The sequence below is a fragment of the Palaemon carinicauda genome, chromosome 44 (assembly GCF_036898095.1).
Source record: "Palaemon carinicauda isolate YSFRI2023 chromosome 44, ASM3689809v2, whole genome shotgun sequence".
Taxonomy (NCBI): domain Eukaryota; kingdom Metazoa; phylum Arthropoda; class Malacostraca; order Decapoda; family Palaemonidae; genus Palaemon; species Palaemon carinicauda.
Window position 1 is genome coordinate 5,007,434 of NC_090768.1, and position 26,675 is coordinate 5,034,108.

Consider the following 26,675-nt stretch of genomic DNA (forward strand, 5'->3'; position numbering starts at 1 on the left):
GGCGAGATCATGCCATACACATAAGGTAGACCCAGAGCTAATCAAGTTATGTTGGATTATTGCTGGTACCCTAAAATCAAGACCTCTACCATCACTATACAGAGCAGCCCGTATCCACCCACCTTATATACAGCAAGAAATGCTAACAATAAGAGAAAAGAATAAACATATTAATGACCCTACGCATCCACTACACAATCACCAGAAAGCAAGGTAAAGACTGAAATCCCACAAAAGCTTTGCAACAGTGGATGGACTAGAGCCAATCCAGGCAGCTGCTCACAGGCTAAAGAAGTGGTGGGAAAGCAACCAATGGCCATCCAATGAGGCACTACCCAGCCAAAATGGAAGCTTGCCCCAGGGTAACAACCCTCAGCACGGGGGACTGGGTAACACTAAAAAGAGCAGCGATGAAAGTGAGCAAAACTAGAGATAACTGCCACAAATGGGGATTAGCCACCAATTGTGAATCTCCATTTGGGACAACACTACAAACAATGGAACACGTCCTATGAGGGTGTCCACTGGGCCCTCATTGCTCGGATCAAGACCTCAGATAAGCAAACGACAACGCCCTCATGTGGGTTCAACATTGACATAAGATATGATGATTATTGCTAAATGAATGTAATTGGTAACTCAACATTTAGAGATCAATACTCAAGTCTGCAAAGTAAAACCTCTCAAAATGGCATGGAACATAACCATGGAGAAAGGGGCCTTCAATGTCCTCAATTGTTGCTTCTGTTATGGAATGAGACATTGATAAAAAACCATTTCAGCTATCCTTGTTTATCAAATATTTCGGATAGTCAAAACGGTATGCTATTCTACTTCAGAAAATGAGGATTTTCAGTGTTATAGAAGTTCTTAGGATTGACAATGAGGTTGGCATTATTCACATAAAACACATTAAAGCAGTCTTCAAGACGTTATGCGGGTCCTTGTTTGTCCCACTTTATTGTGATTGAGTGTGGCATTCTTATGTACACTGACATTTGATAAATTACACCAGAAGACTTGTTTGGTGACGAACTTTGTGTGCCAATAAATTGTCTAAAAAAAACTTCTAGAACCATGCACAAGTTCACCTTATCAACTAATGTAGGTTTTTGATACATTCTTTTTTCTCATTAAAATGATGACTCCAGTCATACATCAATCAATGTTGAAAAAAAAAAAATCCTCCTTATATGATTAAAATGTTGGCAATGACTTGATGACTCAAGAGTTTTTGAAATGCTGGCAGAAGCCCATAGTTTCCCCTTACAAGTTACTTAAGACATTACCAACAAAGTGATCTATGGGTTCAGATTTTGAATAAATATCAACATGAATTAAAGCCTAATTGTATTCAATTTACACTCTCTCTACAGACATTATCTCTGCCAATGATTACAGCATTAGTCCTAACCATATTTCAACACTAAAGGTAGGCTTGACAGCTAGGGTAACATAACACCTTTTGAATCTATGAGGTATTGGATAACATCGTCTTTCAATTACTGCTCAATCTTTCTATTGTTAATTGTTTTGTACTTTATTTGTTTCTGTCTGTAAATTGCTTGTTTTTTACATTGGGCCACCTGCTTCCTTACTAACATGTTAATGCTCATTACCTATCAGACTTCAATATACTTCATAGTAAGAGCAGATTTCCAGCCATATAATTTCTTAGCTACTCATAAATATTTTCTATGGATTTACTTATCACTGTCATTCTTCTCTTACTCCAGCCTTTGGTTCTCTGCCATTGATTCAATTCACACACTGTCAAGTATGGCCCTCTGAAAGTTCCAAGATGGTTTAAATACAGGAACTTCCTTGATAAGCCTTAAATATTTTCTTACTGCTAAAAAAACTAAGGTAATATCAAAGATACCATATGAATGATTTTTTGGAGTATTCTTTTCGCCAATACAAGACTGCAGACGTTTAACATCTTGGGTGGTACTATATTAGATCATCTTCTTACCACTTTGGCTAAGATTAAAAAAGATGATATGAAGGTCTCTTTCATGCTTTTTGCTGATTTCAATGCTCAATATAGGGAGTGGTTAAATTCTGCTCCTTCTACTGATAGCCATGGCTTATGAGCTTTGGAAATTGCCTCTGAATCAGGCTGTGATAAAATCATAGATAAAACAACTCAAAAGTCTGGTAACTACTTGAATTTAATATATAAAGACTCTCTTGGTGTTATAAGTAAAGTTGGTTCGCCAGTTAAAATTATAGTAATTAAGACTGAGCAGTCTATACCTGATAAACCATACTCTTTGAAAATATATTCATCCTGGTCAGCTTCTTAGCTAAACTTTCAACACAATATTACGTGTGTATGTTTCTCTGCACTAACCACATCCATCTGATATCTGTCAAGTTTGATGAAAATAGACACCGATCATAAAAAGTAATGCCCTTGGTTACACAAGCACTTATAAGTTTGATCCGTAACTCCATTGTAATACACTGTAATCTAGATCAGGAAAGAACCGTGGAATAATCATGGACCTTCCTTTCCAGGACTTACAGTTATGTTCAATGACATAGCGAATGGCAATGTCCCTCAGTATAGTAAAGAACATAACTACACACAGGTTCTCAGTTCCAATAGAAGTTTCTCCTATTGATCTGGAAACATTGGAGATGATAATAACACGCAAGTAGGGCAAGTTCCATAATGACGGAGAAACAACAGCCTACTCCTTGTTAGACTTCCTTTCTGTGGAGGCCAAAGCAGGTTCATATCTATATGAAGGTGGAACTTCCTTTTTCATCCAAGTCTTATATACCAAGGGATATACTTTTGTCAATTTCCAGGCATCAGTCCCAAGAGCAATTTTGTTTAAATCACCAAACGGCAAATACGTTGCTGGTGGAAACTACACAGGATTGTCACAGGGTAACATGTTATTTGAAGACACGCTACGTGTAGAGCTTAAATGGCTTGGAATGCATCACAGTCCATATCATAATGACTGAAATCACTGTAAATGGAAGAGCAGATGAAACATATTTCTCTTACGTTGCACACATTGTTTCCAAATGGAACCCCAAACGTTTACGCCATAATGCCTACTGACAGCTGTACCTTTACAGTATCCGAAAATGGAACATTTATGAATAAAAACAAAACTGCAACTCTAGAATCATACAATGAAATAGGGAATTGGATTATGGCAAATAATTTCAATTTCCAGGGTAATGTCCATTTCCCTCTCATCTTCTCTCTTCCTCGTCTTGGGGTAGATATTTACCTAGATTAAAACATTATTCGACATCAACAACTGGTAATGGCACAATTAACGTAACTTAGATAAGGTTATCTAATTCAATATGCAATATGATTCACAGTATAATAATTAATTTCAAACTTCAGAGAGAACATAAAACAGTAAAAAACAAAATAAACACTTGGCAATGTATTTTGTATTAATTAATCCTTATAACATTTTATATATACATATATATATACATATATATGTATATATATATATATATATATGTGTATCACATACACATTTTGTATATATATATATATATATATATATATATATATATACATACAGTATATATATATATATATATATATATATATATATGTATACACACACATATATATATATATATATATATATATACATATATATATATATATATATATATATATATATACACATATATATATATAATTTATATATTATTACGGGAAACGTAATACGTAAATTCCCGAGCTCTAAAACTCACCTGTTTTATTTTAAATAAGTGCGATACTTACTAGAAATACCACCCAGCTCTGAGAAAGTTACGCATAATACATATGAGCACTGAAAATCCAAAGGTCTCTTTATGTAAGTCAAAACAAAAACTGGGCGATTATTTTACGTAAACTATTCTAAATCCAGCCTCTTACTTTGGTTCTTAGACAAGGGACACGAGCAAAGTACTGGGAAAAAAATATTGGTATCGAAATAATACACACATTACAAAAGTAAATATATTATTTAAAAAGTTGCAACAATTCAAAAGAATTAAAACCGAAAATAAATCACTCAAAATATTAAATCAGAACTAGACCTGAGACTAAATAAAAAAGAAAGACACTTTATAAAAACAAATATACAATCACTTGTTTCACTAGAAATTAATTTATTAAAAATATTTCATTTTGACAATTAATGAAAAAGTTGACACTTTAACACTATAGGAAATAAATCAAATTTACACTTACATATACTTAACTGATACTCTTGCGTCCTTTTGCTTACATAAGATTACCGAATGGTTGAGCAAAATAAATACACTTGACTGTTTAACCTAAATCTCACCGGGCCAGTTACAAAAACTTTAAAATATAAAATCACTTACATTAACACACTTCAACTGCATTAACATCCAATAATATCCACAACGTTTGAACAACAATATACACACTATATTTTGGATAGAAATCACTTTTCACATTTGAGAGGACACACCATGCACAATTGAGAGGATAGAGGACAGGCGACGTTGGCTCTTTCAAAGGGATAAGCTGGGTCTCTTCTGCTGCTCATGCATTGCCAGGTACTATATATATTGACTTGGCTCCAAAACCTTCTAGTTCAGCCTACTGGAAGCGTGGGGACAAGGTCTAGCAGTGTCAAGGTTGCCAATGTAGTAATTTGAAGAAGGGGTACTAACATAGCTTGCGAGGCAACTCTCTCTCGGCTAACACCGCCCACCTTCCTCTCGTAATATTAAAGAAAAAAGAATAAACTTAGTTTAGAATTTTCCTGTCTTTTCTAACTAAGTGGGAACATAAAAATGACGTAATCCCACGTGCTCATACCTCGTGTGTGTCATACAGCATACCTGCAAGTTACATAAGACTTAGTAACAAAACTATGTGAAATATAAAGTTAATTCTTTAAAACAACGTAAACTTACATAAACGAAACTGAATGAAAATAAAATTAAATGAATGACGAGAGTCTTTTGTAATATACATACATTACTTAATCCTACGTGAGTGGACCTCACCTTACGAGCTGGCTATACATCTCTTATAAACAAAAATAAAAATACATGGATAAAATATTCTATTTTCATGAAGACCAGCTTTGTAGGAATATGAAAAGTTGAAAATATCCCAATCAATAATGTATCATTTCCAATTTATGTATTTAACTCTCTTTTATACATGGGCAGACAAATATCACAGAAACATATTGGAAATGAATTGCAACAGTCGTGGCTATTTATAAAATGTAAATCCTGTCTATTTTTCGGAATTGTTAACTAAGATTCCGTCGGCAATCCAGGAATAACACAAGTTTACAAACATATGAGAAATACTTTAAAAAGAATTCTCAACTGGATCAAGTGAGTCCTGGATTTAATCAAATCTTCCCCCGCCCCGTTATCCCTCCATTAAGGGTCGGCTGCCTGATGCGCCCTTTTTAATGCCTTCTATCACATCTTCCACCAAGCCTCTTCTCTCCATATCATTCTTCACGTTATCTCACCATCTAATTCTCTGCCTCTCTCTCAATCTTCGCTCCTGTAATAGATTCCTCTCAAGTCCTCCTCACTCCCTCCTCACCATCCATCCTCAACACATACCCAAACCATCTCAGTTGTGGCACTCTGGAAACAGTCCTGCCTGGTGATCGCCAAACAGGGGTTCGAGTCCCGCTCAACCTTGCTAGTTTCTTTAGTGTCTACAACCTCACCATCTTTTTGAGCTAAGAATGGGGTGCTTGGGGGAGCTTATATGTCTACTTTGCTGAATTATTAGCAGCCATTGATTGGCCCTCCCTTGTCCTAGCGTGGGCGGAGAGGGGCTTGGGTGCTGATCATATGTTTATGTGGCCAGTCTCTAGGGCATTGCACTGTTTGCTAGGGCAAGGTCACTATCCCTTGAGTTTGCCATTCATTATAACCTTTAAACCTCTGTAATCTTTACTATGCCTGCCCTTCTTATTTCATCATTTTCCAATCTTTCATGCAGCGGTATTCCCATAATCCACCTCAGCATTTTCATTTCTGTTCTCTCAAGCTTTGCTTCCTCTATTTGTCTAAAATCCCACGTTTCTGATCTTATTACTATGCTATAGATCTTGTCTTTTAGCTTGATTGGCATTTCTTTATCAGATACTATCCCTGCCACCTCCCTCCACTTCCCTCTGGCTGCTTTTATCCAATTATCAACTTCAGCCTCACATCCTCCCTCCTGACTTATAGTAGATCCCAAGTATGTATGTTCCATTGGTTTTAGAACCGAGCACCTACTTTTATGTATGGCTATCCTGTCCTTACCTTCCTTACTGCTCACCATACCTTCAGGTTATCCACCCCTCTCCAAAGTTTCTTGCCACTTTACAATCCTTCTCTGTAAGTCTTCCTTATTTTCAGCGGTAATCATCAAATCATCTTCATATAGCAACTCCCATAACTCTTCATTTCTGATCTCTCCACTTAACACATCCAAGACCACCACAAATAAAAACGGACTTGATGCTTATCACTAGTGTAATCCAAAAAGAACTTCAAAGGTTTCTGTTCCTCCAACAGATGTACTTACTTTTGTCCTTGTTTTTTGTACATCATCTCTACAATTCTAACCAACTTCCCCAGGACTTTCCTCTTCCCCAAGCACCAAAATTTCACTTCTCTTGATATTCTCTCATAAGATTTCTCTAGATCTGTAAAAGCACAGAAGAGCCTATGGTTTCCCTCTAGCCTCTTTTCATCTAGCTGCGTACTATAAAGATAGCATCCAGAGTCCCTCTCCCCCTCATGAATCCACACTGTTGTTTCCCAATCTTAGAAATCTTTCTCAATCTCTTATCTAGTACACTTGTACCAACCGTGTGTCACACTATCGTACATAGTTCATTTTGTGTATATATTATGCTTGTATCTTCGCTATTCCCTCGCACTAAAAAGAACCTGAATAAACATGCCTGTTTTTCTCACCGGTAACGGTGTCGGTTTTTAACATGAAATTTCCTGTTGCATTGAACTTTTGTATATAAAGGAGAGTGTTCTATAATAAACTCACTCAGTAGCTTTCACCCTGTCTTTGAGTCACAACCCTCTCTCGGCCCGTCACATTGGTGACCCCGGAACTCGACTCGCTCCTCCCGCCTTCCACCCCCCCTCACCCCTCCGTCGTTGGTACTATGGCGGACTCTACGGAAGTTAATGCTGCGGCTCCCCCATTGAAACTTTCATCATTCGCCAGCGGAGAGGCTTTTGCTTGGTTTCAGCGCGCAGAAGTCAAGTTTCGCATCAAGGGCGTGACTCGCTCAACCACCAAAGCAGATTATGTTCTCGCGGCGATACCCAAGGACACCTTCCCAGAAATATCCTACTGGCTTTATGAACAAGGAGACACCCCAATAACGTATGATGCCCTCAAAACATACCTTCTGCAGCAGTACTCGCCGTCGCCAGCCGCCCGTATAGCAAAGCTTTTTCAGCTCTCGCAACAACCGTTAGGGGACCAAAGGGCTTCGCTCGGCCTCAGGGAAATGACCAGTATCGCTCGCCTGCAACCTTCCGCAAACGGCTCTCCTCGTGAGGTGAACCTACTTCGTGCCCTTTGGATGTGCCGTTTACCCGGACCTATACGCGGTGCCATACACGATGTCGATAGTTAACCCATAAAGGACTTGATGACCAAAGCCGATACCCTTATGGACAGCCACTTCAAGACCTCCATCAACGCCTCCACCCCTGACGAAGAGGACGCCTATTCAACGTCAACCGTGGCTGACATAAATGCTGTAAGACATACACACCTACCCCGTGACGTGCCGAAGCGGCGACAAAGCCACCCACCACCCACCACTCGCTCGCGCCCCAACCAATGATTTCTACAGCCACTTACTACCTCCCATCTGCCGCAGTTTTGATACTACCACTTCAGATATGGGGCAATGCGAAGAGATGTGCCAAGGATTGTCAGTGGCCAAAAAAACGTGTAAGTAGGCCATCGCTCGTGGCGGTGGCCTCCCGTGTTTCTAATCTTTTCTTTTTACATGATACAGGAACAGGCATGCGATATTTGGTAGACACGGGTGCTTGTCGTTCTCTTTTGCCAAGGGAACTCTTCAGGACACGACGTAGTCTGTCTACGTCTGCCGACGTCCGCTTGATAGGTGCCAACGGATCTGCGATACCCACCTACGGATACGAGAACCTCACATTATCGTTCGGAAACGGTAAATTTAATTGGAAGTTTCTCGTTGGTGACGTCACATTGCCAATCCTCGATGCAGATTTCCTCTCTCATTTCCACCTTCTGGTCTATGTCACCCACCGACGATTGGTCAACGCAGACTCGTACTTGTCGACACCTCTTCAACCCGCCCCCTCCAACCTCGCTCTCCACATCAGCGCACCCACGGGTGCCTACGCCCACCTCCTCATGTCGTACCTGGAAGTTTTCCGTCCAGAACTTCGCCAAACGCCCACGGCTCCTGCCAAGCACGGTATTTATCACCATATGAAGACGACGGGAACCCCAGTCTTCGCAAAATTCAGATGTCTGGCACCGGAACGATTGGCAGCCGCCAAACAGACGTTCGCCGAAATGGAGGAAATGGGCCTTTGCCAAAAGGCCTGCAGCCCATGGTCATCACCCTTACACATCGTTCTGAAGAAAGACGTCTCCCTCCGTCCGTGCGGGGATTACAGGCGCCAGAACATGCAAACAGAACCGGATCACTACCCCCTCCCAAACATTGCCGACGTGACTCCTACCTGCAAAAAGCGAAGGTTTTCTCTATGCTCGACCTCCTGAAGGGGTATTATCAGGTGCCTATGATCCCAGAGGACATCCCCAAGACCGCCATCATCACTCCGTTTGGTACATACACCTTCAATTACTCCTGTTTTGGCCTTCGTAATGCTGGGGCCACGTTTCAACATCTCATGGATGGCATCTTAGGGGACCTCCCCTTCTATGTATGTTATGTGGACGACATACTTGTGTTTTCCTCCTCAAAAGAGGAACACCTCCATCACCTGCGCATCGTGCTCGACCGCCAGCAACAAAACGTCCTTGTAGTCCGGTATGATAAGTGTACCTTTGGCGCCAATGAAGTGTCGTTCTTAGGGCACCGCATCACTCCTGAAGGAGTCCATCCCCTCCCTGAGAAGGTAGCAGCCATTCAGGACTTCCCCGCGCCCTTGACCGTCAAAGCTCTGCAGGAATTCTTGGGCATGATCAACTATTATCACCGTTTTCTGCCAGCCACTGCCGCCACTCTTGCTCCCCTCTACGCCTCCCTCAAGGGCAAGCCAAAGGACCTGAAGTGGGGTCCCCTTCAAGAAGTGGCCTTCTGCAATGCAAAGAAGGCCCTATCAACCGCTGCGGCTCTCACTTTTCCTATCCCACATGCCCCTCTCCTTCTCTCCACCAATGCCAGCGACGTCGCTATTGGTGCAGTACTCGAGCAGGTGGTCAACGGCTCGTCCCGCCCATTGGCCTTCTTTGGCAGAAAACTGTCCAAGGCAGAATCGGGTTATTCTACCTTTGATCGCGAATTACTGGCAGTGCACTTGGCTGTCCGATCTCCAGCGCATACGTCACGTCGTGGGAAAATTTACTCCATGCCGCCAGACTTACAAGCCCCCAGTGAAGCATCACATACCAACAGACTTGCACTCTGCAACGCACGTCTTCCTGCGCAACGACACTAGCAAGCCACTGCTGACGCCCCCTTACACGGGCCCTTTTCTTGTGATCCGCCGCAGTCCGAATGCATTCCTACTAAACATTCGTGGCAAAGAAGACTGGGTCTCCATTGATCGTCTAAAACCTGCTTATCATCTGCCAGATGACACGCCTACAGTTCGCCTCTCTAGATCAGGGCGCCCTATTTAACATGTATAGTATGTCATTTTTAGGGGGGGAGCCATGTACCAACCGTGTGTCACACGATCGTACATAGTTCATTTTGGGTATATATTATGCTTGTGTCTTCGCTCTTCCCTCGCACTAAAAAGAACCTGAATAAACATGCCTGTTTTTCTCACCGGCAATGGTGTCGGTTTTGAACATGAAATTTCCTGTTGCATGGAGCTTTTGTATATAGAGGAGACTGTTCTATAATAAACTCACTCAGTTGCTTTCATCCTGTCTTTGAGTCACAACCTTCTCTCGGCCCGTCACACACTATTTAAACAGCAGCGTACCGAATCTTAACTCTAGACGTTACACATACAGTAGAACCCGTGTCTTCAATATATAATCCCGCATTTTCCAGATATCAAGGCTTCCTTCACAAGACCTCTTTCAAAACATCTACCCAACCCTTTCAATGTCCTCCATTCCTCTTCCCTACTCAGCGTTACCCATCTTTTTCCTATTCGACCAAACCATTTCAAAATACTATAATCCTTCACTTTACTTAAAATGACTATTCAATAACTTTTACATATCTCCTCATACACAGACACACGTATACACAAATATACATATGAATACAAGTAAATGATAATAATAATAATAATAATAATAATAATAATAATAATAATCACGACGAATACGGTTTTGTTAAGTTGATGATATAGAGGGCTTAACATTATGACATAATTAAGTTAATGTTTAGGAATCTTGATCAGAAGCATCATATCTTAAATGAACTTCCTTTACATAGGAAAATTAAAAAAAAAACATCATAGAGCAAGGGTCGTTATATTTAATAGTGTGTATAACTAGGTTTTAAGTTTACAAGTATCTATTTCCAAATGCACATGCTTTATCTGAGAAAATATGTATCGCCGTTATATGAACCAAATATGCTGATCTAAAATAATCTAATTTGGTTGATTTTCCTTTCCAGGACTTAACAAACATGTTCAATGCCATAGATGTCGGTAAAATCCCACAATACATGAAAGTTAATAAATACAAAACCTTTGGCAATTCAACAGGAAATTTTTCCATATCCAATGGAAATGCAGGAAGACTAGAATCTCTTCTTTACGGAACATTTCAAGTAGACGGTAAGACGGCAACCCATTCAACACTAGAATTCTCTTTTGTGCAAGGTAAGGCAAGCTCCCATGAATACGAGACAGGAACTTCGTATTTCACACATGTGCACTATAACAAAGGAGATACATCTGTTATCTTTCAGACATCGACATTGGCAGCACTTCTGGTCAAATTACCAACAGGTAAATATATTATGCTTGGAAACTACACAGGCCTCTCACAGGGCAACGCTATAGTATCTCACAAGACCCTTACACAAGAGGTGAATACTGTTGGAATTCTTCACAATTCACAATACTTCTCTAAAACAGAAATAAATATCAGTGGGAAAGCTGGAGAAGAAGACTTCACACTGACAGCAGACATTGCTTCAATGACGGGAGGCACAAATGGAGCCTTGGATGTTCATGGCACCATGTCCTCAGAAAACTGCTCGAGATTGTCAAGAGTAAATGGAATCCTTATCAATCACGAAAAGACTGCCACTTTAGAAGGATATGTTGCTGGTTGCTTTATGGGAGACACATCGAAAGCCTTAAATAATAAGAACTTGCCAAACATTTTTTCTGTCTCTCGTTTAGCGGCAGAACTTTACCTTCCTTAAACCATAGGCAAAAATGACCAATGAGAACAACTGGTTCTCCAGTTCTAGATATAATTGAATAAAAGATACAGGTTATAATTTATAATTATTTAAGTTTGATATCAGTCATGTATAAAGTTAATTAGGAAGACTCGTAGTGACTTTTTATGTAATAAAACTTCCGTAATTAGTATTGTCTTACTTAACCCTTGAAAAAAATATGCATATTAGCTTTGATTTTTTTTTTTTGGGGGGGGAGGAGGGGGGGGGGGGGGGGGGTTGGGTCTAAAAGGTTCACCTAGATATGAACTGAACAAACTAGGAAATAATTTGAGCCAATATTATATTTGAAAAGAAAGGCTATATAAAACGATGTACAAGCTAGGACCAATATCCAATCCATGATAAAAAAATAATATGAAGGATGAAACACTTCTTCTTCTCAAATAAAAACATCTTCAAATCCTTTTCAATTTTGAATTTCCTTATGAATAAAGAGTACAGAAAGCGACAAATAAAATAAATGTGTAAACCAGCCACACTAAGTCCTCGAGCACATAGAAAGCATAATCTGCCAAAGAGAGGGAGATAGGTGGGCTGAGGGGTTAATATTTATCCTGATATAGATCTAATTAAAAATTGTACATCGTTCAGTAATCTCAACGTAAAAACTATGTTGGTCGTCCATACTCATACCAACGTTCAATCGTTTAAACATTGTCTCGCCATAGTTCTGTGGAATAAGTAGGTTGGCGATTCTAATTGGAAGAGAATGAGTTAACAGGGAATACAGCTGCGTCGATCATTTCAGAGTAACCACGTGGCTATGAATACTAGCTCATGCGTAGGGAGTCATTGCCACTTTGAAGAGCATTTACCACTACAATAAAAGATTGGTATACTATAGAAATATAAAGTATGACACCAAAAGAAAGAATTAAGCTATTCATTTCATGTTATGAGATACTCCTAAGACCATACAAATTTTACTAAGCAAAATTCAATGTCATCGAGGATATTTTGTATCTACCACTTAATAAGAATCACCCAACACGGAAATAAATGTGATTTTGCTACACTAACATTGATCAGATCTATTAATGTAATTATTAATGTACACCGTAATAAAAAAAAACAAGTTGAATATATATTTTAAAAAAATATGTTGATGAGTTTAATGCCCAGTGTGACTTCTGTTTGGTGATAAAAATAAACATGCATAATGAAAAATCACCTGCTATATCAGAGTTTAAATGTAAATGATCATTACATCAATGCAATATACTGGATATTAAATTGAAAATATAACTACTGCTGCAACAGAAACTGCAAAATGCTTATTATGAAGGCATTCAGTTTCCAGGTGTTGTCTATGTGCAAGATGTAGCCACCGAGAGAGACAGTGATGAGGCAAAATAAAGTTAATAGGATTATTAAGGCCAATACTACAATGAAAGGGACTTATTCAGCAGGACTGGTTACAACAACAACAAAACTTTAAGAATCGATAAGACCAATTACTTGAGAAAAATTTAAACAAATGAAAGTCTTCATGAAAAAAATAAGCAAATACTATATCCATTGCTTGGATTCTTTCAACGAAACACCAAAGCAAAACAGTGACAAATTTCTGGGAATTCGGTTCACATGGACGTTGGTCGCACATGAGGATTGTAGGAAATTGTATTTAGGAAGTGGCCTATTTATAAAGAGATGATGCCCTTTATTCCTTTTATTTTCGTGCTATCGGCACGTAAGACAAAAATGCAAAGAAAAATATCTACGCATTAATTATATAACCTCTGCGCATTTGTTAAATATGTAGAATTGCACGAGTTAAGCATCGAATCCCACATAGAGAAACGAGCAACAACGACGCAAAAAGAATCTAGAGTTACACAGGATATGGCAACCAACTTGATCCAGTGAATCACAAAGGCCATGATGTCCTTTTTCCGCTTACGCAATTCTCCTGAACACGTGATACCATTTGGTTTTGTTTTGCTGTCTTGGAAAATTCCAACACAAGCAAACGTTCGATAAATGTAAACTTTTAGGCAGGATTTATACACAGGAGCTGCTAGCATTCAAAGGTCATACTACGACATCCAAAAAGGAATTGTACATTCCTAATTTTTCTTTAATAACTACACTATATACATCTAGATACACACAAATATATATATATATATATATATATATATATATATATATATATATATATATATATATATATATATATATATATTATATACATATATATATATATATACATATATATATATATATATATATATATATATAGAGAGAGAGAGAGAGAGAGAGAGAGAGAGAGAGAGAGAGAGAGAGAGAGAGAGAGAGAGAGAGAGAGAGAGAGAGAGAGAGAGTTCTTACCTGTCAATTTCGATAGCTCCTATATTATCTAAAGTTTTGTTCTAAGAGGTCTAAATAAGTATGCTGAAGGTAATAAACTGTTCCTTATTTAGTAATTGTGCTTTCGAAAGGGCCTTGACCATGTGATGCCCTTCCTACAAGTTCCTATGCTCTACAGAATTCCCTTGATTGTGGTAAAAAAGGACCTATGATTGGCCTTGATTTTAATGCTACCTTTGACCATACTAATCATGAGGCCCTCATTTTTAACTTAAACAGATAAGACTAGGGGGATCTTTTCTTATCATCATTATTGAATTTTTTTTAGTAATAGATTGCAAAGAGCAGTTGCTGATGGACACTATTGTGACTATAAGAATGAATTATCTGGTGTATCTCCGGGTATTGTTCTCCGTTCATTACTTTTCGCACTATAACTGCATAATATGTTGTGAGGCCTGGAAAACAAGTATGATGCATATGCAGATGATGCTACTCTCTTTGCATCAAAATCATCTCCTGATTGTAGACCTGTTGTTGTTTAATCCCTTAATAGAGATCAAGCTAAAACTAGTGCATGGTGCAAACTACGGATCACAAAGCTGAACCCCAACAAGCAAAATATGATTGAAAGTCGGTCAAGGACAATGGCTCAACATCTAGATCTCGTCCTTGACAATGACTCTTTGATTATATATTACTCACTCAAAATACTAAATGTGATTCTTGATTGCAAATTTACATCCGAGAAATATCTTTTTTTCAACTGTACAAAACATTGGCGTATTAAAAGAGTTTTTGATATTTTTAGTGTTCAATCTGTCACGATGAAATGTTTTATTCTTTTTTTTTTTTTTTTTTTTTTTTTTTACTCTCCCATGTTTAGAGTATAGTCTTATGTCTGGTCTTCAGCTACTGATTCCCATATCAATTTGTTGGACAAAAACTTGCTGTCTATTAAATTCGTTATTCGTGGTCTGGATATCTATCTCTGGCACCGTCGTTCACTTAGTTCTTTGAGAATGTCGCATAAAAATTTTCATAATTCTGACTATTCTTTGCATTTAGATCTTTCCAGACTGTACCATCCAGTAAATAGTATTCTGAATGCTATTAACTCTAACAATTTTGCCTTCTCCAGCAGAAGATTCAATATTCTAGAAGTTTTATTCTAGCAATAACCAGATTGTGGAATGATCTTCCTTGTCTGGGGATTTAATTGGTGGAACTTCATTAGTTCAAACTATTTCAATGCTGTTACTGACCTTAAAATACTCTATATATTTCTTATTAATTCTCATATAAAGTTTATTCCATATTTCTCTATTTCCGCACAGGACTGCTTTCCTTGTTTGAGACCTTTGACCTGTAACATCCTGCTTTTCCAATATTGGTTATAGCTTGGGTAGAATTACTACTACTACTACTACTACTACTAATAATAATAATAATAATAATAATAATAATAATAATAATGATAATAATAATAATACATCCCGAGGAAACAGTTATTCATTCCTACATCAAGATTACACTCACATGAATACATTATTACAGAAAAGACTAAGGGAGTATAGACGAATATATATATCATATTTATTATATATCCACATTTGCAAGCACACACACACACACACATATATATATATATATATATATATATATATATATATATATATATATATATATGTATATATATATATAATATATATATATATATATATATATATATATATATATATAGATATAGATACACACACACACACACATATATATATATATATATATATATATATATATATATATATATATATATATATAGTGTGTTTGTGTGTGTGCAACCATTTCTCCTATTACAATGAAAATACTGGTATCCTGGAATAGGTGATTTACTAGTAAGTCTATCATATTGATCAACAAAATAAATGGCAATCATATTTCTGTTGTTATTCTTAACAGGCTACTAAAACCCAAGATACAAAACAAGAACAATAGAGAATCTTAGTGAAACTTCAAAATATCTTTCTGGAGATGAAGCCCTATTTAAAACTAAGCACAAAATGGAATAAACATACAAATAAATGCACCAAATGCCATACAAATAACACAATGCTAATACAGTGCTACGTTGCTAAGCTACACTTCACAAGCACAGGATGTGTGCCTTTGACTTCCTCAGTCATATGATACGCAGTTCTTGTGTATATGCTGGATGTGTATTGCTTTCAAAATTTCACTCCACTATAATACATATTGAGAGGTCTCTTGAGTATGAATTTGATAAATGGTTTACTACGCATATGAAAATTTTTCAATCGATGTGTTATGAACAGAATCATATATATATATATATATATATATATATATATATATATATATATATATGTATATATATATACATACATACATAAATACGCTCACAAACATACACACTAATCTTTTCTTTCTTTCTCTACAATATATATATATATATATATATATATATATATATATATATATATATATATATATGTGTGTGTGTGTGTGTGTGTGTATGTATGTATATACAAGTAAGATTAACCTTATAACAAATGCGAAGGCATACAATTTAGCTTGAAAGCTAGCATAAGGTCATGATTAACCAGTGTTTTGAAGCAGTCGATAAACATCTTTAGCCGATGTCACTGAGACTTAACCAATGTAACTTGTGGTGGTTAGTGTTTAGCAGCAACTTCAGTCAACCATGATTAGCTATAATGATATTAGCTGAGGACATTAAACCAACGATCAAAGATAGCTAATATACTTCCAAAATCTTCTAGGCCCCGTGGAAATTGGCAGACGTGAAGTAACAGTTATTAGTATCCATGAATAAAATAATTACAAGAAGAAGAAATCAAGCAAATTTAATAGTGAGATACAAGAAATCATGTGACAACTCCAAGCTTCACATGATAGTCAATTTAAACCATTTCCGCTATATAATAAAAAGCAAGTGTCTGAACATATTTATATATATATATATATATATATATATATATATATATATATGTATATATATATATATATATATATATATATATATATATATCACGTCTGTTAAGCTCAGCGGCATTGCCAGACGTATAAGCACTCTGTCTCTCCCCTTCCCTCGGGTAGGGGGAGAGGGAGTATTCATACCTTGATGAGAGGGGCTGCAATTACAAAAAAGAGAGGGGCGGGAAGAGTTGAATCTGCGTGCGTGCATTTCTATCTAAATACGCCACGGACGTTGCAGCATTATATCAAAAGTGCAACAGTGACAGTTAATTGTTTTCTCCAATCATAATAATGAAAATAAATGCAAAGCTAGAGAGCACATACTCAAGCTCTAAATTATGTAAAGCTATTACTTTAACAGCTGATGGTCAGGAAATACTGTCAAATCTTTCGAGCTAACAGAAACATCTCATCTGACAAATTCCATTGACAAAAGAAGTACTTGCAAGTTAATCAAATTGACGGTGCACAGGATAACACTTCAATTGGTTAACCTTTGATAAACTGAAGCCAAGGAAAGGAAAGCTACTGTTGCTTTCCAAACTAAAAGAAAAGAGAGGATAAAATGTAACCTTCATTCTAATAAGGAAGTTAATCACCTTCCACTCAGCCGCTTTAAAATAATAATTGTCATCAGATACAACAGTAACAATAATAATGAGATAAATGTGCAATAACTATTCCATACTTGCGCCGGATGTATCTTATCATGAAGGTAATATCACACTCGACCTGCTTGTTTAGAGAACCCATTGAGCATAAGCCCTTTGGACCTAACAACCCTCTCTCTCTCTTTCTCTCTCTCCCTCTCTCTCTCTCTCTCCCTCTCTCTCTCTCTCTCTCTCTCTCTCTCTCTGGGTATGGAGGATGAGATGGGACAACCTTTATAAAGGCAGCTAATCCCTAACAGGCACAAACACAACGATCGCGCACTTCAGTTACGATAGAGCCTCCAGGATGAGAACCGTTGGCCCCTGTCTGTTGGTTTTAGCTACAATCCGCATTCTGCAAACGAACGCCTGCACCAGGCCAGGTAAGAATGTTGGTAACTTGAAAGAAAAAGATTTATTTTGAAGTTTAGACATAAATTCTATAGACGATTAACGAAAATGACTATACTGCGAAGTTGAGGCATCATCTAATTATTATTGTAATTATTATCATTGTTACTAGGTAAGTTACAGCCCTAGTTAGAAAAGTAGGATGTTACAAGCCCAAGAGCTCTAACAGGGAAAATACCGCAACGATGAAAAGAAATAAGGAACCAGATAGAATAGTGTGCCTAAAAGTGGGAAAAGATGCAGACAAAGAATATAGAATAGTGTGTCTGAGTTCAAGCAGTGGAAGACCATGATGCAAAGGCTATGACACTACCTAAGACTAGAGAACAATGGTTTGATTTTGTAGTGTCCTCCTAGAAGAGCTTCTTCCCATAGCTGAAGTCTCTTCTACTCCTACTAAGTGGTTATCATACTGTTGTCAGATGTAAGAGGAAAGAGGAAAATGTGTAAAAAATAGGCCAGACTATTCGGTGTATGTGTAAACAAAGGAAAAATCAGCCGTAACTAGAGAGGGATTCAATATAGTGCTATCTGGTTAGTCAAATGACCCAAATAACTCTCTAGTAGTAGCATCTCAACGGGTGGATAGTGCCTTGTCCAACATACTACCTACATTTTTTTATAATCATAAAGAAGTAGGAAGGCTAATATAAAAAATAAGGGCTGCAGGAGTTCTTTTACAATGATACTCATTAAAGAAAACAAAATTAGTAATATGAAGACATATGGGAGATGCCAGTTCGTCCCCTTTATTTGAAAATTATAATTTAATTCAGTTTCGAAAGAATTGTTAAAATAAAGAATCGTGCAAAAAGTGAATATTCCTAATATAAATGACCAATCATGCTGTATTTTATAATCTGTAGATATTCATTTCATTAATCTAAGGTATGATGAAAATCAATACATGTTAGCAGCAACACATTGCATACTTCCCAAACCAATTACTGTTGATATTCATAAGTAAACTAATATAGTACGAATTTGCTGTTATGGTATGCAGCAAATTAATGGTTTTTTTTTTTTTTTAGACAGCCCTGTAATGAAACGGTAGGGAAAATCCACATATAAACATAGCCAATTATCAATTCAAAACGGAAGCCTCTATTTGAATACTGGCTTTAAATTCATTATTGTTATATTTTATAAAAAGAATCGAAAGGTAATAAAGTTGTTATGCAAGCTCCAAAAGGCAAAAATGCTTATTTAAGCGTAAAATCAAAAGAAAAAATAAAATAAAACGGAATACTTACAAACAAACAACAGCCAACAATACTAAATTATACAACTCATAATCAATTACAAATAACCAAATAAGTTCCCTAACATAGATTTAATCTAATTTGGCAAGCAATATAAGAATCTCAGAATATTCTTTGACTCGACGGATGCCGGCAAAAATTCTTATTTGATCAAGGTCGGTGCCATGAAAAAGGTCAAATAAACAGACCCCAAAAGACTTGTTAAAGAACGGAAATTAGAGTTATTGCTCATGTTGCTCCTGAAGCAGAAGGACTAAGAACTGACACTCCACAGATACAAAAAAATAGACTACGATGTCTGCAAAGAAACAAATGAATCACTCGTTTCGTAACTCCTTTCAGATCCTTGGGCTGCATCCAGTTCCTGCATGAACTTCGATAAAATAAAAACATTCTTTGAGGTAAGTGACGCAATGACATCTAGTAAAATTGATACTCTACTAATACTTAACTTTCCTATTCCTTACAATGGTTAACTAGCTAACAGCCCTAATTCGTCTAACCCCCCCCCCATTTTTGTATCGGGTAAAAAAAAAAAATTAAATGAATGAACCCGTCCTTTCTCTCTTATCTATCTCCTTCAAACATAATTCATAATGAATATTTATTTGAGATGGTGATTTAACTTCTCTTTTATGCAATACCATCGATTTTACAGACAAAAAAAAAAAAAAAAAAAAAAAAAAAAACATGAAAAAGTACATCCATATTTCCACGTATAAAAATCTAAATAAGATGAAGATATAATAGTCAAGAATGCTTTTCGCTGATGTAAATGATGACCATGAGACGGATAAAATAACAAATATATTTTACTTAACATTAATGAATTACAAAGCATATGGAGAAAATGGATAAAGAAGGCACGTGGTGTCGAAAGTGACGCCGAAAATACAATTAGCTGCATTACTCTATTTCATTATTAAAAGCGAAGAGATTAACCAGCCTAATGAGTCCATCTCCACTCTTACAGAGCTGGCCCGATTAAATTTGCTAGGTAAAAATACTTATAGTGAAGCTAATAGGATGAAAAGTAAATATATACAAAAGATATGGTATAAAAATAAATTCTAACATAAAAGCTAATAATAAAATATAAAACATTGAATATCTAAGAAAAAAATATATTTTCATATAAGTCTATGGTAAATAGAAATCTAAATCTTATAAAATCTAATTTTCTTGAAAAAAGTTAAAATATCAAAAACAGAGAAATTATCAGTCTGATAAAATGTCCAAAAATATTTTCCTGTCAGAACATAAATATCCACTTTCTGAAATTTCCTCATAGCAGTGAATAGCAAAATCGACTACGAAATAATAACTAGTTTCTAGTATTTCGTACTAGTTTCTAGTACTAGATCTAGTTTCCTGTACTAGTTTCATTAAAAAAAATTCTATTTCTTTTTCCAGAGAGATGACCCGGCAGCCTTTTCTAATGAAGCCTGCTTGTTTCGGGGCCCAGACCCGCCGACCTTGGAGGTAATGTGTTTTCCTCCTTCTTTGGATAATATATATTTTGTAATCCACCAGCAGATAAATACGCGCATATATATATATATATATATATATATATATATATATATATATATATATATATATATATACTGTATATATGCATATATATACATATCTATATACATATATATACATATACATGCACACACACACACACACACACACATATATATATATATATATATATATATATATATATATATATATATATATACACCGGTATATATATATATATATATATATATACACATTATGTAAATATAGTTATGTATATATGTGTATATGGGTGTGTGTATATATATATATATATATATATATATATATATATATATATATATATATATATATATATATATATATATATATACATAAAGCTCTTTTGCTCCTCTCCCCTTAAAGATTATCATATATTTGATGTTAGGCATTTCTCACAACGTACCTTTTTCATTTCATAATTTCTACGTAAGACACTGGAAATTTAAACGGAAATAACGTTGGTCTGATGAACATATTAATCTTTATTTTGTCATATTGGTTTTCCACCTCTATTTATTTATTTCACATCTTTCTAAACATCTGAGAGACTAGGAAAATATGCTCTTGATTTTTCAGGCTAATGGATAGAACATGACATTATATAAATCATGAGATATTTGTTCGATCAATAAAAGGCGAGCTTCAAGACATTTTATATCATACACCAAAAAACATCCACACTTATACATACAGGCACAGATATATACACATATGAACCAAAGCATTTTTTCAAGTGGAAGATTCCACTAACCAACTCACGTAATCTGTGACACTGTACATGAAACTGGGCTTTCAAATGCCAGCCACAGTACAAGAAATTGAGAGAAATTTTCGTTATCGCAATGCGTGATTTTAAACTTGAGCAGATTTTTTTCCCAACACTCGTAACCAAATACTGCATCCTCTTAAATATAGGCCCGAATCCATTCTTTTTAATCGAGCCTTATATTTCATATACCTTCAAAATTTTCTTTTACCTATTGCAAAAAAGAAAATATTAAGAAAAAGTAAGGTATGATCAACCATAAGTAAAAAAAAAATCTGAAATTTTTATCATCCTGTAGAACTGGCATTAGCAATGATTAAAACATAATTATGTATCATACAGAGCCTAATTTGGTTTCGGAGATCAATGAAGAGAATTCTTGGCAGAAAATACCCAAGGCAATTCATTGACTTGTTTCATTTACCAGAATAATGAATGGTATTCAATAAACCTATTTAATACCTTCTGCGTAACAGCTGGTGAACTCAAAATAGCAACAGGCCCATTCTAGTGAAGCTAAACGAACAAGAAAGACCAGTATACCAACGTTTGGAAGACTAAGAATCTGTCATTGGATGTTACCAAATGCTTAACAGAAAACAGTATCAAATATATAAATTGGTTAAAAAGTGACACATTAAAATTTGTTTTCGTCTTATGGCCGTTCTATGGTCAATCCGCAGACAGTTACTAACTGAAGAACATATGGTTGTGTTGTTTTGGGGCAGATAGTGACATTCAGCAGCCAGTTATATGTCTTTTAGACACCTTGGTAACAGGAGCAATGTCATATGCTTTAGGATAGGAAACGGTAAGTGAGCTGACCTTTAACCTTATGAATAAAAATCTCAGACTTATAATGCCAGAATCTCTTTCGCAGGACCTGGCAGTTATATCCAATGATGTGTTTAACGGAAGAGTCCCACAGTACATACAAGACAATGGTTACCTTGTACTTGATAAATTTGTCGGAAACTCTTCTACTCTGGATGGCTCTTTCCGTTTCAAAAGAGGCATGACTTACGGCATTTTCAAAACCGATGTGGAAACGGGAACATATTCTTCAATCGACATTCAAATCCAGAATGGTCTGGAGGGTAAATATGCTTCATCTACGGGATACACCTCTTTCACTTATGTGCGTTATACTAAAGGAAAGAAATCCATAATTTTCCAAGCTACAGTCTTAGGAGTCCTTCTAAAAAATCTTACAAACGGTTATCTTACTCCATTTGGGAACTACACAGGAATATCACAAGGAAACGCAAACTGTTCTCCAGACCAAACAGCCAAAGCAATAGTAAGCTCATTTGCTATCCTAAATACAACTGACGTCTCCTCTAAGAACATACTCCATGGACAAGGAAGGTACGACACCAGGTATACTGAAAACGTGCAATTGGATACATATTCAACGACAGGTGGTACCAATTCCACTGTAATTCAGCAGGTTAGCAACCGTCCGGGAATGCATAATTACCAGATGACCATTAACGCAGTCCTGCGAAATTCTGACAGAGAGAGCGGCTTTCTAGCACATCACGAAGGGTCATTTATCAGAGATCTGACAGATCCATTCAGCGAGAGGAACCTTGCCAGAATTTTTTCTTTGGTACGATTGGGTGGAGAAATTTACCTTCCATGATTGAAAACATATGCGCAAGCATAACAGAAATGTACCTCAGAATCACGCCGTTCATATACTTTGGGGTTTATGATGATCTTTGAGTATACTGAAAATATCCTTTTCTAATATTATATAAGTCATACACATCACCTAGTCACTCCAAGGAACAAGTCCTTAACAAGAGATCTTTTCTCTGATCCTAACCAATGCTCTGATAAATCAAATATAAGAAAATAAACATATGAAAAACAGTTAGTGTTTCATATTCCTTATTGATCTAATAATACCATTCCAATAATAAAATAAAAGGTACAATTTTTAGTCAAGCCAAATGCTATTTGGGTTGAGACCCAAGGCAGCGAAAATATACAACACAAAAATCTTGATAAGGAAGATTTTTTCCTAAGGTAATGAGGTAATTACAGCGGGGAGGCACTATTACTTTTATAAATAAGTCAGGGCTTATTTTATATCTAATATGCTGGTATTTTGATGCTTTCAATATCTATATAAATTTTGATACGTTCTGCTTAATAGAATCAACAAGTTAGGTATGTGTACAATATTTTTGTTCATGTGTTATGGTTTATTTTAAAATGTAATAATAAAAGCTGAGGAAGCACTAAAACAACGCCCTCAGCACTGCCTCCCCATGAATTCTAAAATAAGCTGCCGCAATGTCCACATATGCCTCACAGACACTTCAATCGTTTAAAGGTCGCTCATGAATAGCAGAGCCAAGGGACAATGACAATGCATTAGAGGCTGACCATATATACATATGATCAGCGCCTAAGCCCCTCTCCATCAGGCTAGGACCAGAGAGGTCCAGGCAATGGCTGCTAATGACTCATCAGGTAGACCTATAGACTCCTCCAAACAAGGACAGTGAGGCTGCAGACACTACTGGAAACGATCGAGCTTGAACAGGTATCGAACCCCATCTAACAGATCGCTAAGCACGGACGTTTTCAAAGGGTTTTTTTTTTCTAACTACTTGCAAACTTGTCAAGTAAGTATTTAATAAAGCACACTCAAAATGTCCGAAATTGATATTAAACCATCAATCCATTCTACATTATCAAGTCAAAATCCGGACATAAACCTGTTAACTAGGAAATATTATGCCCCTATTGTTATTGTTATTATTATTACTAGGTAAGCTACAACCCTAGTTGGAAAAGCATGATGCTATAAACCCAAAGGCTCCAACAGGCTCGAGCCAGGAAAGGAAAAAAGAAAAATAGAATATTTTAAGAAGAGTAACAACATTAAAATAAATATCTCATATATAAACTATAAAAACTTTAACAAAACAAGAAAAGAAATAAGATAGAAGTGTGTGCTCAAGTGTACCCTCAAGCAAGAGAACTCTAAAACCAAGACAGTGGAAGACCATGGTACAGAGGCTATGGCACTATCCAAGACTAAAGAACAATGGTTTAACTTTGGAGTGTCCTTCTCCTAGAGGGGCTGCTTACCATAGTCAAAGTCTCTCTTCTACCCTACAGTTTTAAGGATTTTTCCTTATCCTCAATCCAATTTTCACCACGGTACTCCCATTATGCTATTCTTGGTTTACAATCTACTTATTTGTTTTATTTGCAAATTATGAATCAAAGAAATTAGTGTGGAGAAAAAACCTTTTAGCTCAATACCAATGGGTAATAAAATTGCCCAAAATTGTCTCCAAATATATATATATATATATATATATATATATATATATATATATATATATATATATATATATATATATATATATATATATATATATATATATATATATATATATATATATATATATATATATATATATATATATGTATATGTATACACACACACACACACACACACATATATATATATATATATATATAAATATATATATATATACATAGATATGTATATATGTATGTATGTGTGTGTAAGTATGTATATAGATAGATAGAGTTATATAGACAGGAAGAGACAAAAATAGAAATAAAGGAAGATAGATAGATATATATGTGTTTGAAAAGAGAAATTTTACCATTACTAAAGATACAGAAAGATAGGTATGTAGACATGTATTTCAAGAGAGAAACTGCGATTATATTACCAATTAGCATCAAGCTATTATTTTTTTCTGATAACTATATCACTATGATTCATAATATATATACATATGAAATACATATGCAAATTGTATAGCAGGTAATACACACTTCGGTACTTGGACCCTATTAGAATTAAATAACCACGGAATCTATAATGTTTCAACAAATATGTGAGATGTTAGCGAAAATGATTCGTATCAAAATTTTGATGCACTTACATTTAGATTTTTTAAGATTTTGTTTTCATTAACTGGTCGACTGAAAAATTGCATGTTCTTTTTAAACATGAGAGCAAAATCCCTTCAAAGGTCCAACACTTACCTTAAAAGGCATACTGATCATTTCATACCGGGTGTTGCTATCTGCCTCTCCAATCAGCTTACCTGCAATGTAAAAAGAAAAGAAAAAAATTAATTACTATTCTACGGCACTATCATCCTTGTAATGTTCCTGGAAAAGAACTGGATGAATTGAATTAAAGAGTTTGTGCCGATTAGCACTTCTTTATAATACACTCTTACACTAATTAACAGCAATTCCTCCGGGTTTGAAAATTATTTATGAGTTATATATTTTGTTAAGGAAAATATCCAAATTCCTAAGAACACCAACTTCTAAATATCAAGTGAGTTATTACAACCAGAGCTATACTTAACAGTATATTTTAGTAATCTTGGAAGTATTAGCTGTAATCAAATTCCATTCACCGCGCCAGGTTTTGTAAGATATGAAATATACTAAAATAAAATGATAACTTTTCTAACAATAAGTTGGACCTTATTTTCAAATTTATTCAATGCTGAATAAACCTTCTCTTCCCTTCAATATAGCTCAACTAATCATTTACATGTATATTACGAAGTCGGAATTAAAGGTCAGGTGTGTTCCAGCTGAAGGAAATCATCTTTTATTACGTAATCAAAATTTTTTTAAACTTCATCTGCTAACATGCTCCATAACTTATTATAACAAAACACTATCCCACATAAATGCATATAAACAGTGAAGATTGAATAGCTCTCGCCCGATGTATTCCAGGATAGATGATTATGTAGCCATAGCAACGATCATAGCAAGGTGTATGTACAATACATTAGGAGATTGTAAACATAAAAAGTCCGCAATGAAATTTATGTGGATATCAGTATATATAAGAATGTTTTTATGTTGAAGAGGCTGACATAGTCTCTTTTTAATAGTATATATATGAAAGGTCTATTTTATTGTTGTTGTTGTTCTTAATATATTTTATTTTCTTTGTGCATTACTTCTCTTAGTTTATTTATTTCCTTATTTCCTTTCCTCACTGAGCTATTTTTCGTTGTTGGAGCTCTTGAGC

The 26,675-nt window shown here is 35.8% G+C and overlaps 2 protein-coding genes across 2 annotated transcripts in view; both read left to right on the forward strand.

The window, feature by feature from the left end:
• The window catches only part of LOC137634194 (uncharacterized), a 17,754-nt gene extending 6,003 nt beyond the window's left edge, over positions 1–11,751 (forward strand). Inside the window, exon 5 of the mRNA XM_068366465.1 lies at positions 10,839–11,751. Within this exon, the coding sequence (XP_068222566.1) occupies positions 10,839–11,597 (759 nt within the window). The 3' untranslated portion in view covers positions 11,598–11,751. The remainder of the gene's footprint in view (positions 1–10,838) is intronic.
• A 6,118-nt stretch (positions 11,752–17,869) lies between these two features.
• LOC137634270 (uncharacterized) lies at positions 17,870–23,462 on the forward strand. The gene is made up of 4 exons (XM_068366562.1): positions 17,870–18,000; positions 19,633–19,691; positions 20,704–20,772; positions 22,491–23,462. Exons 1-4 carry the CDS (start codon positions 17,925–17,927, stop codon positions 23,253–23,255), a joined length of 969 nt encoding a protein of 322 aa, XP_068222663.1. The 5' UTR covers positions 17,870–17,924; the 3' UTR covers positions 23,256–23,462.
• Positions 23,463–26,675: the final 3,213 nt, after the last annotated feature.

Coding starts and splice junctions, on each gene's coding strand:
- LOC137634270 (XM_068366562.1), top strand. CDS start 17,925: ATGAGAACCGTTGGCCCCTGTCTGTTGGTTTTAGCTACAATCCGCATT. Junction 18,001..19,632: donor GAACGCCTGCACCAGGCCAG/GTAAGAATGTTG, acceptor AACTCCTTTCAG/ATCCTTGGGCTGCATCCAGT. Junction 20,773..22,490: donor CAGACCCGCCGACCTTGGAG/GTAATGTGTTTT, acceptor TCTCTTTCGCAG/GACCTGGCAGTTATATCCAA.